This window comes from Phalacrocorax aristotelis, chromosome 2, assembly GCF_949628215.1.
Source record: "Phalacrocorax aristotelis chromosome 2, bGulAri2.1, whole genome shotgun sequence".
NCBI classification, from domain to species: Eukaryota; Metazoa; Chordata; class Aves; order Suliformes; family Phalacrocoracidae; genus Phalacrocorax; species Phalacrocorax aristotelis.
This window is the reverse complement of record NC_134277.1, coordinates 91,052,814-91,066,965: the sequence shown is the minus strand read 5'-3', so window position 1 is coordinate 91,066,965 and position 14,152 is coordinate 91,052,814. Positions and strand designations below refer to the sequence as shown.

General features: G+C 37.4%; 1 protein-coding gene across 1 annotated transcript in view; it reads right to left on the bottom strand.

Moving 5' to 3' along the window:
• The window catches only part of ABCA13 (ATP binding cassette subfamily A member 13), a 215,383-nt gene that overhangs the window by 10,953 nt on the left and 190,278 nt on the right, over window positions 1–14,152 (bottom strand). The window contains exons 50-52 of the mRNA XM_075084330.1: window positions 11,030–11,164; window positions 8,400–8,503; window positions 5,669–5,761 (exon numbers count right to left, since the gene is read on the bottom strand). Of these exons, the coding sequence (XP_074940431.1) occupies window positions 5,669–5,761; window positions 8,400–8,503; window positions 11,030–11,164 (332 nt within the window). The remainder of the gene's footprint in view (window positions 1–5,668; window positions 5,762–8,399; window positions 8,504–11,029; window positions 11,165–14,152) is intronic.

Sequence of the window (14,152 nt, the reverse complement as noted above, 5' to 3'; positions counted from 1 at the left end):
GAAGTTAACAGGCATTGTACTTTGAATGCAATGTTAAACAAACAGAAAATATTTAGCCATAAACTGCTTGGATCGCCTACCCAAACACTTTTAACTTTAGCATCATGCTTCAGTTACTTCTCTATAAAATGGGAATAATTATTTCAAATCCACTTTCCCAGAAGCATTGTGGAAAACACAGATGTTGATATTTATCTTTATTGAAAGCTGAAAATACTGTATTTAGAGACAGGTTTGGAAAATGTCTAGTAAAAACAGTACACAGATCACATACTAGGGAAAGAGGAGAATATGAAAGCTTAGTTAGCTGCTGCTCATTGAATGAGCAGGTACACAGAAATAACGCAGTGTCCTGTGGAAAGCATAGTATAAAGCGACAAAAAAAAAATGCCTTGTAATACACACGCACAGTAGGGCTGAATTAATGTTGCACAAAGTTTTATGACGGTGCAGAGATATTGCACACTTCTGAACCCTCAATCTGTGTGTTTTTAAAGCTGTAAGAACTCTTTTCTTCAAGCTGGGAAGATAAACTAATAGCTGTATTACATGAATACATGTCCGCTGTCATAATACTTTTTTCACGTACAAAAGGAATTTGTTTTCTAGTCAACAGGAATAAAATTCATATTCACTTCTATATTTTATGGCACATAAGAAACTTAGTGCAAGTGTATCTGTTAGTATGATAACTCCGTTTCCACTGAAGGCTGAAAGACTGATGAGATCTTTAAACTTAATCCTCTCTTTTCCACTTAAGAAATCTACATGTATGAGTTGGAGAAAAGCAATAAAATATTCTCCATCAACCTTTTAAAAAAAGAAGTGCAAACGTCTTGCCAACACATTTTCCATTCTAACTCTGCTATAACAAATGGATTAATTGTTTTGTAATTTAATCAGATGGCTTGCTGATAAAATTTGAGCAAAGACTTGATGTGTGTCCAGCACTTGAAAAATTGATATGGGTTTTTCAGCTATGCGAAGTCTGTCCAGATGGCCCTAGAATGAAGGATAGTATTCAAATTGTTGTTCCCAGAGGATTGGACAGCTGTATCTAACTTGGAAATGCTTCAGTGAATTTTTAAAAAAACATTAAGTATAATGGAGAATACTGGAGAGAGCATTTAAATGTAATCCGTTCACAATTTAGAGTAATTGGCTTAGTTGGCAGCAGTCGCCTGAAATTAGGTTTTAACAGGCACAACTGCTAACACATCTATCTCATACAAACTACATCTAGAACTAAGATGCTAACTTTTTGGAAATTACCCTTCAGTTCGTTCTTTCCAGCTAATACCTTTCTTGGCATTATTCAGAAATTTGCCACCTGCAACAAAAGGCCTTTCTAAAGTAGCCCAACACTTGTTATTCTACTGAGAAACATTTGAGGGTACTTTAAATCTGTTTAAACATAGATAAATATAGTCAGGGCTCAACAGTTGGGAGCAGAAGCAGAAATACCTACATTTGTAGTGAGAAGACATTTTTGGATGAGCATTTTGTAACAGATTTGCACAAGAGCTAGAAAAATGAATCAAGCCTCATACATTAGAAGCAGCATGTGCCACTTTTTATACCCCTATGAAGCTTTTATGTTTCACATTAGCATCTTCCTGGAGTTCAACCATAGCCTTCATAGCAGAATTTTGTACCGCCATCTGACAAAGCTGTATTCAGTCCAAGATTATGGTCTTTCACAGCTGCCAAGGGCTGAAAGTGTAGTGACAGAGAAAGCTGAATCCTTGAAACTTCCCACCACAGCAAAGAAACAAATTTAACAGGGCCCCAAGGAAGACCCATTAAGCCTTCATCACGCATCCATCAAAAAGGTGATCATAATCTAGACTTTACAGGATGGAATGGTACTAAAGGAAAAACAAATAAAACAATTCTGAGAATTTCCATCAAGACAGACAGAATCGTCAGGAGGGGAAGAAAAAATGTCATATATCCACATTTCATATCTACATGTCATATCTACACTTAAAAGAGGAAAAAACTTGTTGAGACATGCTAAAGTAATCACATGCAATATCAAAATATGGTCCTACTGTCATTTCTTACAATATAGGACTTATCCTGTCATAAATAAAAGCTGTATTAAAGTTTTCTTTGATCTAAGTGTTCATACACTGTTTAGGTTCCTTTTCTTCTTCCAATCTTCAAAGCTAGATCAGGCCACTTATACCTGATTTTAAAATATTTGTTCAATTTGATTTGTAAAAACAAATTGAAGACAGAATAAAGGATATCAAGAGCTGCTTATAAATAAGAACAAATTTAAAAAAAAAAAAAAGCTGTAAAATCTAAAGGAAAAAAACCAATAATCTACAACTATGGTCCCCATTGGTTTGTTTTAGTACCATCCTTGCCTGTTAATATAAATATGTGTATTACTAGCATAATTCATTCATGCACATAGCACACACAAAAAACAATTTTTATGGTACAAGTAATTTAGATTAAATCAGATGCAGCAAAATCAGTTTTGCTTATGCTTTCCTTCACTTACGTTGCTTCTTGGAACAGTTTTGTTAAACAAAATGTCAGGTGATGGCATTTTCCTGTGAGATGGTGCCAGGGTCAAATACGCTAGCCAGTGCTAATTGCAGGAAAACAGTGAAAAATAGAACTGACTAGTGAGTATATCAGTGGAGGTGGCTGTTAGAGAAAGTATTTTGCTAGTAGGTGTTTCTTAATAGATTTAGAAATCCTTACTGTCTTTCACTTTAGAAGGAACAACATTTTGCTCTGTATGTCAGTGAGAATGATAGGGCTATTAAATCTTAGGGAGGGAAGGCAAATGGGAAGGAAGGAGTAACTCAATACTATTTCAAGTCCTGGAATATTTTCAGGACATTCCCAAGAGGAGTGGAAAGTGGGAAAATTAAAAGATTAAAATAATTTAAAGCTTAATTATTTCAATGGGGGTTTTTTGAGCAATAAGTGAAAGAATCCTGCTCCTCTTCTTTCCCATCTCACACGGAAGCAGACAGCCTCCATAAAGTACATGGTACCATATCTGGAAATTACCTTCACATAAGTTCAGAACATGAATTACACAGAGACACTGGGTTTCTTAATCTCCTGTTAGGTGTGTGATAGCCTGGGGTTGATGATGGAGCACTGTATTGGCAAGTAAAGAAAACCACAGTCAGGAGTTCTGTCTGGAGGGAAGTTTAGAAGCTAGGGTAAGCAACAAAATAGTAGGAGTACAGGGACAGTCTGGCTTATCCCAAGCACTTATCAAAAGTTTTCTAAAGAAAGCATGAAAATGTCTTTACTGTATGCTTAATTTAAAAAAAAAAACAAAACAAAAAACACACTTTAAAAGCTGTGTGTATATGAGGTTCTAAGACTGTGCTCTCTATGGTGGCTTTGCTCCCAGAAGCCAAGAAAATTAATTAGGCAGTCAGAGCAACGTCAGGCAACTGCATGTTTTTAATTAAATCCTTTGATTAAGCTAGTGACTATTTTTTCCTAATAAAAAGTTCTAAAGTTTTAGAAAAATTCAATAGGTTCCTGAACAATGTGGAAAATTCAGAAACTAAATTAATTAGTAATTTAAAGGCATTTTAGTCCTGCCTTAAATGAAATCTTAATGCAGCTTCAGCTACACAGTTTCTATGGAAAGCCTCAGCAATATTGGTATCCAGTGCATATATTAACCCACATGAATGTCACTGACATACATTAAAGAACTGTCATGACAATACAAGGAACACAAAACTGCTGATAGTATGAAATATTCTTAACATAGAGAAGGTGTGTTTTTTATAAAGTTACAATGATTTTAAACAAATAATTGCTATGAATATGACTGCCAAATATTCTTATCATGACCTTGCTTTGCAGAATTCAAAAGAGGCCCTCATACAGCCTTGATTCTTGAATGGCTGATCTGTGAATGCCTTGATATCCTCAGAAATAATTTGAAGATACTTTCAGGGTGTCATATAGTTTATTCTTCTGCATTGATTTTCTTAGTGTGATCTGAAAAAGGTATATCTACAGATACAGCGCAGCAAACTGAAAAATAACTGTCCTATTTATATGAAATGGTGCATACTGATGAGTATGCTTAAGATTTCATCCACCTTCTTAGGAAGCAAGACAAGATGCTGCTAAAGGAAACATCAGGAGTAGCAAGATAATGACAAAGTCACTGAGAAGAAAAAGGTGAAGCTAGCCTTTGTGGAATGCCTGGCTTTGCCCTCTCAAAGTCAAGCTGAGAAGACAGAGCAGATCTGAAACATAGAAAGGGGAGACCCATATTTATCACACCTAATTTTATGCACTCAGACGAAGTGCCTAAGTAATACAATTTTTCCTTATTAGGGGACCTGCACATTTCCAAAAAGCAGTTTTGCCTGCCCAAGGTCTGCACTGTCCTCTACAGACACCTGTCTCTTACTACAAAAGGAAGAAAGGGTGCCTGCATTCCTACTAAAGTAGTCCAGCTAGTGGGACAACAGGCCACACTATGCTATGTAATTTGAGAATAAGAAACAGGATTGCAAAGACAAACATCTAGATAAAAAAGCAGAAGAGCGATTGACTTCTCATGCCTCCAGAAATTAAGGCAACTACTCTGAAAGGTACACAAACATGAAATGAAGGTTATGATCACATAGAACAATCAGAAACATAGGTGCAAACTTTGATTTTTTCCACCATCCAGTTTGTAAGGTCTCTAGCTGAAAGTTTGTCATGAAAAAATCCTTGGAGGGAGAGAGCTTATTGAAGTAAATGTGAATCAGGTCCATCATGCCAATGTAGCTGTGAAACACGGCCCTACAGTTTTACCCAAAGGGAAGGACAGAAAGCCAAAAGTGCCCTCAAGGGACAAGAAATTATCTGAGACACAGATAACTTCTACCCTATAACCATGGCAGAGAGCAAGAGCTTGTTTACATTGTCAAATGTATCTGCACTTAAGAGTGCTAAACGCTGAGCTAGTACAAAGCAGTGTAGTTTTGCTGCTTGTAAATGAGCTGTATCATTTTACACAGCTGACTGTCTGGGAGTCATAAAAATTCTACTTATAACTGAATGTAAATGTTCTAGCTATAAGTTGCAGCAACTTTCCTCTCAGCTTCCTTTATGGTGGCTTGAGCCCATCCTCTAAATAAACATCCTCATTAGCAGATATTAAATTAACTCATGAGCAGACCTGAAGCAGAAGAGAGGCTCATGCACACCAGAAAAAGGATGCAGGAAACATAGCATAAATATCTGCAGTTGCCAGTGAAAGCATTAGGAAGCAGAGATGGTTCAAAATACGTTGTCTCTACTGGCTGCTGACCTGCTGAAAGTGATTCTGTCTGTTACTAGAAATTCTCACAAGGAACCAACGTGTATTTCATCTCATTCAACATGTTGAATTCTTACAACGTACTTCTCAGGTTGAGTGCAGAAGTGCTTCATTTTAGATACAGATCTGTCTCTTTCAATTACCAGTGCAGACTACAAAGCATTTTAGCAATGCCATATGTCAATTTAGCTTGCTAAGATACCCTAATTGGCTCTTTTTTAACGTCAGGGATGGCAGGAAAAGAAAGATGTGCTTAGTAGTCATAAGTATTTATTCCTTGGCACTATTAAAGTGCCTAGCCAGCTCTTAGATTGAATGTAGCTGCAGAGGTTTGCTGTTGACATATAATACCTGTTTTTAATGTGTTGGGGAGAACCAAGACACTTGAAACTTCCATTGACCATAATAGCAAGCCGTGTGCAGAGGGCTTCACATTCTTCCATACTACAAAATAAAGTGGAGAAAAAAAAAAGATTAAAAGAATAATAGTGAAACCAGAGAACATTATTTATACCGACCTTCAATTAAAGTGAAAGGAATCCGGACAGCTGTGAAAATGGGTGCCCAAAACCTTTGACATTAAAGGCAACAGTCCACATTGCAACCCTAGTCAGTACACATCAAAAGTCATTACCGCATAAGAGCTAGAAGAGAGCCCTAAAAAGGAATGTATGTTTTTAGTCCAGAACTAAGTGGACAATTCTGGCACAATACACAGGTTTTATTACCACAGGCAAATACCTGACAGGGAGTCTCAGAAATGCCACTGAGCACAGAGAGCCAGGAGCTCCATGAACATTACATATTTCCTGCAATATCTGTTTGTGGTCATTCTGAGCTAAGGATAGAAGGAGAAGAATGAAGCAATTTTGCTCAGCTTGCCTCTTGCACAGTACATACCCTTAAAAAGTAGTTACCCTTAGTCTGATTGCAGGATAGAAGAAGATGCAAAACACTACAATCCAAAGAGCATTTAGGACGTGAAAATGCAGCTGAATAGAAAAGCAGGATCCGGCTAGATGCAACAGCTTCAGATGATAAATAACAACTTTGACTTGTAAAGCTTTGGGCAAATGGGCTGCCATTCTACATATTATGTAGAATTGTGTGAGCAGTTTTTTCAAAGCATCACTTTAGACATAGGACATCAGTCAGGACATATCCATCATCTCAAAGAGGAGTCAAAGTTGTCTGATGTTCCTGCATTTCACTGCATGCACTCCCTAACCCTTCTGAGATAGCTAAACAAGAGTTGTCTTGTGTGCCTCCACCATGTGCCAGTCCAAATTACAGTGCTTTTACTGAACAAGCATAGCAATTAAGTACCTTCCAAGGAACAATTTCCTTAAAAAAGGACAGGGATATGGTGAGAACTGCCAAACCACTATGTCTGAGAGACATGGGGAGAGGGCTTGCTAACACATCTACCTGCAAATGCGGAAGTTAGTGGAGTCTCTTTGGGGTGCAGTAACTCCTAACACTCCCCTTGGCATAACACTCTCCAGCTATGGCAAAATAACACAAATTTAGGCCTGTATGGACAATTAATACCATCTCACTACTTCCCTCCTCAATACAAAACTTAAGCATTGTCTCTGAAAATTAAGTAAATAGACCTCAAAATCTAATTGTTACACAAGAAACCATCTCTGTATCTTGTGCACTTATTTGCTGATATGCATGAAGATTCACTTAATAAGAAAAATTCCTTTACTTATACAAGTAGCTTTTGAAAGAATCTTAAATAAATCTCCAATAGCCTTCAGCAGATAGTATAAATAGTATAAAATAATTCCTCCTTCCTCCACCCTGGCACAACATCTTATTAATTAGAAATATGTACACTATCACTCTACTGATATCTGCTTCGAGTTATTCATTTGTAGAGCTAAATGAGTAATTAGTAACAATTTGATGGGCTTTGTTTGTTTGTTTACAGCATATTAGTAATGAGACCACAGCTCTCTTCTGCTTAGCTGGTCTTTGACAGCTAAAGTTTCTTAATCTAGACTGAAAATTCAAAGCACACTGTTTGCTGAAAAACTCTCAATTCACAATGCATAACTTGTGTTCCCTAAATGAGTGAGCTGGTAAGCACTTGGGGATCAAATACAGCATGGGATTTTCAATATTCAGCTTACATAAATGGAATACTAGAAACTTTTGAGAGCATTTTTCCATTAATAGTGTAGCACAGATATGTACAGGGACAACAAATACCTTTTGAGGACATCTGAAAAAAATTTAACAATATCTAGGAAATATTGAGGGAAGCTTTGCTGCATTCTTTTATTAATTCATCTATGCTTCAAACCTCATTTGGCCAAAATGTTACATTACTGTTTTGATTAATGAGTTCTGTCTTCTCTGGGCATGTTTTCATGATCTCTCACTCACTTAAAGCCATTTTATATATAGTTATACGTAGTATACTATATTCCCTAAGGGAACATTTAATTTATTCCATTTTACTATAAATGTTACAAAAGAGTATTGATGTTTCCTCCATTAAACTGATATACCAATGACCATACCAGAGAACTGACAGGATATTTAATGTAGATAGACTCTTCTAAGAAAGCAGGGTCACTTCTACCATTTCCAGTAGTGCAGGCAGGGAATAGCTGAGACATCTGTCTTTAGGATGCCATGGCATACTCTTTTCATACACTGATGCAAACCAGAAACATTAATAAAATCAGAAAAGTGTCTTTCATTGCCTTTGTAAGGATTTGTAAAGTGGGCAGCTGCAAAAGGATAACCTGGTGTTCAAAGCAGGAAGAGACACTGCAACGTTGAATAGAAAGAGCATAGAAAAGGAAGATTTCATTGCATGATTTTCTTCTGTGCCTGCAGACCCATTGAGCCACATCCTAATCCTTGAAAACTAAATATAGAAAATATTTAAGATTTACACAATTCAATTTTCACAAGCAGGAAGGAATTGCCATAAAATACCAAGACATATTCCATGTTTCACACCAGAGTGAGCGTGCCTTCAGAATGTGCTCTTCTGCCCTCAGTTGACAGCAGATGAGGAGAGAGAACAGGAATGTGCTGGCTGCTGGGATAAGGGTCCTACCTGTGGGATGTCAACACAGCTGCACAGCCATCCTGAACTTCCTTCAGGATGGTTTTCCAAAGGTAGCGTTTAGAGCAGGGATCCATCCCAGAGCTGGGCTCATCCTACAGGAAAAATTAAAATGATGATACCGCAGCATGGGAAAAACATACCACAGGTCCAGCCCAGCATGAAGTATTAACAAAACTCACAATAAAATCATATATTTTTCTCTAAAAAAGCGACCTTTTTCAAGAGGTGACTTAAAAGACATTCTGATCAGTTTTTTGCTTTAACACATATAGTTTCATTTCTAAATTTATAGAAGGCACTTTTTAGTAAAGAAATTTATATATAAATAATATGCTTATATAGTAGATAATAATATAATAAATGTAATATTATTTTTAAATATATATGTGTTTAATATGTATATATATAATATATATACACATATACTTTTTTAACAGATGTTTTTCCTCACTTTCTGGGGGGGGTTGTTGTCTGTTTGTCCCCTACATGCACACCTGTCATCAGCACAAACAAGTGGAGAAGAAGCCCTGTAACTCCCGGCTGCCTGCATTGCCCATCCCATGGCCAGATGTGGATAGTATGTTTGGATTCGACATCCTCCAGCAGTTACTCTCAAAGTCCCTTCAAGAGGAACTCTCTCACCCAAGGTGGAGAGAATCCACAAGATTAAATAACAACCCAGTCAGTGCTGCCCAATGCAAGCTGTCTGGCATTTCCCACTTGGATGGCTTTCATGGAGAAAGAAACACAGCTACAACTGCTACTTTTCCTCTTCTTATCTAATCCTGCTGACCTCACTAAATCAAATTTTGACTTCATCTGCTGATGGAAGCAGAACGAATGATATCTGACCATCAAAAGCCAGTCTCTGTCACTTCAAAACTAGGGAGAAGGAAATTCTTCTGGTTGCTTTTTATACTAAGGAATTCCATGAGGGGTGTCAGCATCTAGTGTGGCAGTATGGCCTTGGCCAATGTTTATGCAGCAAGGAATCCCAGCTGAAACCTGGAAGCACAGTTCTCAAGAAACAAAGCAAACAAAACATCCACTTTGATGCTTAGCTACCAATGGCAGAGATGAAAAAGAATCCAGTTCCGTCTCCTATTATCAGTTCATAGCTAACAAAGAAAACATAAAAAGCGATAAAAATAAAGCAAGCTATGCTATTACTTAAATTAATAGCTGTGATCCTGGATGAAATCTAGAAGCAGAATCAGAGGTTTACACTGTTGTCTTTGCTTTCAGACAAAAAAAAAAAAAGCCTCTTAAAATACTGAATAACTCCTTTAAAATCTGCTAGTTTTCTAAAGCCAGCCAAATGTTTTAAAACATCTGACATGTTTAGATATTTTTCTTTCCCCTTGCCATTACATATGCAATAGTCTGAGCCCTGCAGCAAGAGGTAGGTTGAAATTGATACTTGCTGTAGCATGCTGTCATTAAGACATTACAAAACAGTTGGACCATTTTCTAAGATCAGGAAAAAGCACTGATTTAAGGTTATCTCCTCCTTTTACTAACCGAACCAGGGTCAGTTTAAGCATAAAATGTAAATAAAATAATTCAGCTCAGAAGTGAGGCAATGATAGGATGTTAGAAGCAGGAAAATGTGTCTGATCTTCTGAAACATGAACCCCATGAGAACACCAGTTTTATCTGGTTCTACTTAGCCTGTGATGCATTACTGGAAGTACTGGTTTCCCCCACAATTCTGGGAAACAGATTTTCTCCCTCTGATAGTTCTGAAAGGTTTATTCCACTATTGAATTTGTTTAGCTATTCCCAGACAAGGCTTAAGAAAGGGATGTTCAATCTTCTCTAGTGAAACAAAAGGCAATGGTAAGAAAGAGAATGTGGTATCAATAATGATATAGTTCCCAAAGCTTTGTAGTTCCCTGATATTCAATAGAAAGGGCATTGCTGAAACTGGAAAGGCCAGATTCAGGCCTAAATGAGCAGTAGGATGCAAGCACCAAAACAACACATGATAAATAATTCAAATTAAAACTCATTAGTTTGTTTGCGTGATTTGTGAATCCAATAAAAATACAAAAACTAGCCAGATTTATGAAGCATGACATAGTAAGGAATATGAATATCCTGAAATAGATGGGTCAATAATTAATAATAACAGCTCCAAATTACTAATTAAAATAAGAAACTTTCTTCTTAAGGAAGTCAGTAGAATTTTTTGTATATTTTTTTTCTCATGTTAAGTTCAAAGTAAAGAATACATAACGCATTAATATATTTTTACATTAAACTATTTTTTTCTTCTTCTACGTAAGGAAATCTTAAAAAAATATTACATATCCATTTTGGCCATGGGAGGTTACAATTGCACTGGTGTGTGTTTAGGCTCCTCTCCCCACCCTCACCCAACTAACGGGGCGGGGGGGGAGAAAAAAAGGAAATAAAATACAACTTCATTTTCTATTTTTGTAAGCACTGGAGAATAAAATAAGTGTTAATACAGCAGAAGACAGAGGACAGTTGTATATCCATGTATCAATTACTCCCTGACTGACCAGGAAACTACCTGATTTTCTTTAGAACATACAAGGCAAGAAAATTAAATGTAACCCATTTATCATAGGCACAGTATTACCTTTACTCACCAGTAAAAGTATTTGGGGTTTACCAACTAAAGCCACAGCAGCAGAGAGCTTCCTCTTTGTGCCAGCACTGTATGTTCTCACCAGTTTGTCAACATGGGCATTGAGGTGTAACCGGTTAACAAGGTCCTGTGCAACCTGTGGTTTAGAAATTGTAAGGCCAGCAAAGATGAGCCAAATTAGGTAGTGTTTGTGCTCAGATTGAAAGAACACTCTTCATGCATATTAAGCAAACGTTCATTTTATTTCCTTATTTACCCCTATTTGCTGCATATTATTACTTTTGAATCCTAGACACATACAAAAAGCTGCTCTTAGTCCTCCACAAAGGATAAGGATTTTCTTATATAGAAAATTTGGCTTTGTCATTGCTTGTAACAGTCCTTTGTGTTAACTTTGTGTTGATGGATCAATGATCTAAAGTGTTCTTCCTTTCACCTTATTCTCTGGTATTTATTCGATCACACTTCTTAGTGACTGAAAATTCAGGAGAGAAAATTCTACAACAGCCACAAAAAGATGGAAATGGCAGAAAAGCAAGTCACAGATTGAGGATTTAGAGTTTCTTAAAGACAAAAGTTAATTTAGAGTTAAATTAATATACCTTCCGAATAAATGAGAGGAGTAAGTTAACCCTAGCTGGTTTGATTGTAATTGCTTAAAAAAGTGTGTGTGATCTGAGTAAGCTGGGCTTGCACATGAGCACAAGTGGAGGCAATGTTCATCATGGCCTTTCTTCTTTACCTCTCAGAGACAGTCCTAATGTACAAGGCTGCCTCAAATACTGGTGTTAGAGAACTTTAAATGTAGCTTAGCTTTTCCAGAACTTGTAGGGCTTTGTGTAGCCTTGCTCCACCTATATCGACTATCACTGCTGGACCTTCCAGCGAGACCTTATGAAAAACATTAGGGACACAACAGTGACTTTTCTACTTGCCACTGCCAGATGCACCCTGCTGAGCAGCAGGTGTTTGATGGCATGCTGCTGGGTGGCTGTATCATCAAGGAGTGATTAAATTTGTAATATAGCCAGTATGTCTTCAGCTTGGATGTACCACAGCTGGGAGATTCTTGTAAAACAAGGAGTTGCATGGTGCTCTATTGTCTGAGATCAACTGCCAGAGTATGGCCAGTAGTACGGTGCATTCTTTTTGGTCCCTCTGCACTACCTTCAGCAAAAAGCAAGGAAAGACTGGAAGGATTAGTCAGATCAGAAGGACAGCCTCCAGTTAATTCAGAAAATCCAATAGAAAAAATATATAAATATACAATATTGTGTTTTAATGTTCACTATCAGTTTAAAATAAACTGCCATAAGCATAATAATATTTTTATAAGACAGCTTTATGCAAACTCCTTAGGAAATGGGCAAGATACTTGTGACTCTTTTAGCAAGATTTTTAAGTGTTACTTGTAAAAATAAGAGGCATCTCCAAGAGCAAGTTCTCCGTAAGCAATAACAATGCTGCAGTGGTAAGAAGTTGCAGTATTCTAATGTGGATCCTGGCACTGGTATTAACAGTAACTTCTGTTCAGAATACCTTAATGTATAAGCTGACAACAATATATGTTCTTAGAGAAAAGCTACAGTTCATAGATATTCCTCTGACTACATTAAATGCAGAGAGGGCTTTTTTTTTTAAAAAAAAAACAATAATAAACAGGTAATTTTATACTGAAAAGTTTGTTTTCTGCTATTTCAGAGTTAATATTCATAGTGGTTTACTTTCATTTAGACACTATTGCTGACTATCAGTAGAAGTGCTGCAAATTCAAACATTCTGTGGCTTTAGAAATGGCCAGGCTTCTAAGCTATACTCTAAGATATAATAGCTGAACATTTTTAGTTGTGGGATTTTTGGTTTTTGGGTTTGTTTTTGTTTTTGTTTTTGTTTTTTTTACTTTCAGACATAGGTCTCACTATACACCAAAACAGCCTGTAAAATGAACACATCTAAAAAATAAGGCAGACAGCTTATCCACTCTACTGAACTGACTTGACTTTACTACCACTGGGAATGCATGCATGTTAGTGACAACAGGATTATCCTCCTACAGATTGGCCAACAATATACAGAGAATTGCATGGAAAAGCTCCTAAAAAATTAAGACCAGAAAGTAAAAAAATGTGTGATCTTTTGTTTACACCAAAATTAACATATATATTGCAAACTACAACAGGCTTCAAGAGTGTCGTGGTTCAGCCTCAGCTGGCAACTGAACACCACGCAGCCGCTCGCTCACCCCCCCCCACCCCTGTGGGATGGGGAAGAGAATCGGACGAGCAAAAGAACTTGTGGGTTGAGATAAGCACAGTTTAATGATTACAATAAAATGATGATGATAAATGATTATGATAATAATGACAATAATGTTAATATAATAAAAGGGAAAAGGAAGGGAAAGGGAAAACAGGAAAAAAAAACGCAGAAACACGAACGATACAGCCGCTCACCACCCGCCAACCGACGCTGCCCGTCCCCGAGCCGCGATTGCTGCCTCCCTCCCCCGGCCAGCCCCTCCCAGGTAACATACTGGGCATGACGTTACATGATATGGAATATCCCTTTGGTCAGTTTGAATCCGCTCTCTCAGCTGTGCCCCCTCCCCTCCCAGCTTCTTGTGCACCCAGCAGAGCATAGGAGGCTAGACATGTCCTTGACTAGTATAAGCGCTACCCAGCAACAGCCTAAACATCTGTGTGTTATCTCAACAGGTTTTTTTTTCCATGCTAATTTCAAAGCACAGCACTATACCAGCTAGAGTGAAGAAAATTAACTCTATCCCAGCTGAAACCATGACAGTATCCACCCCTTATTCCATATCATTGACATCATGCTCAGGTCCCATACTATTCAGTACAAATTCAATAATCCCTATCCATCTTCTCATCCTTTAACAATATATATATATATCTCTCTATACAGATTTTCATTTATCATTCCACTAGTCTATGGAACACCCCTGTAGAATGCCTGTGAAATGTCCATTGAGTTCATTTAGTCCATGACTTTGGATTTCATCTCTTGTAAGGGTCCTTCAGAGAGGCGGTGTGCGTGGGGTCAGATTGTTGCATGTCAGTCCTTGTTCCATCACCGCTGCACTGGTAGTTCTTGTTCTCTCACT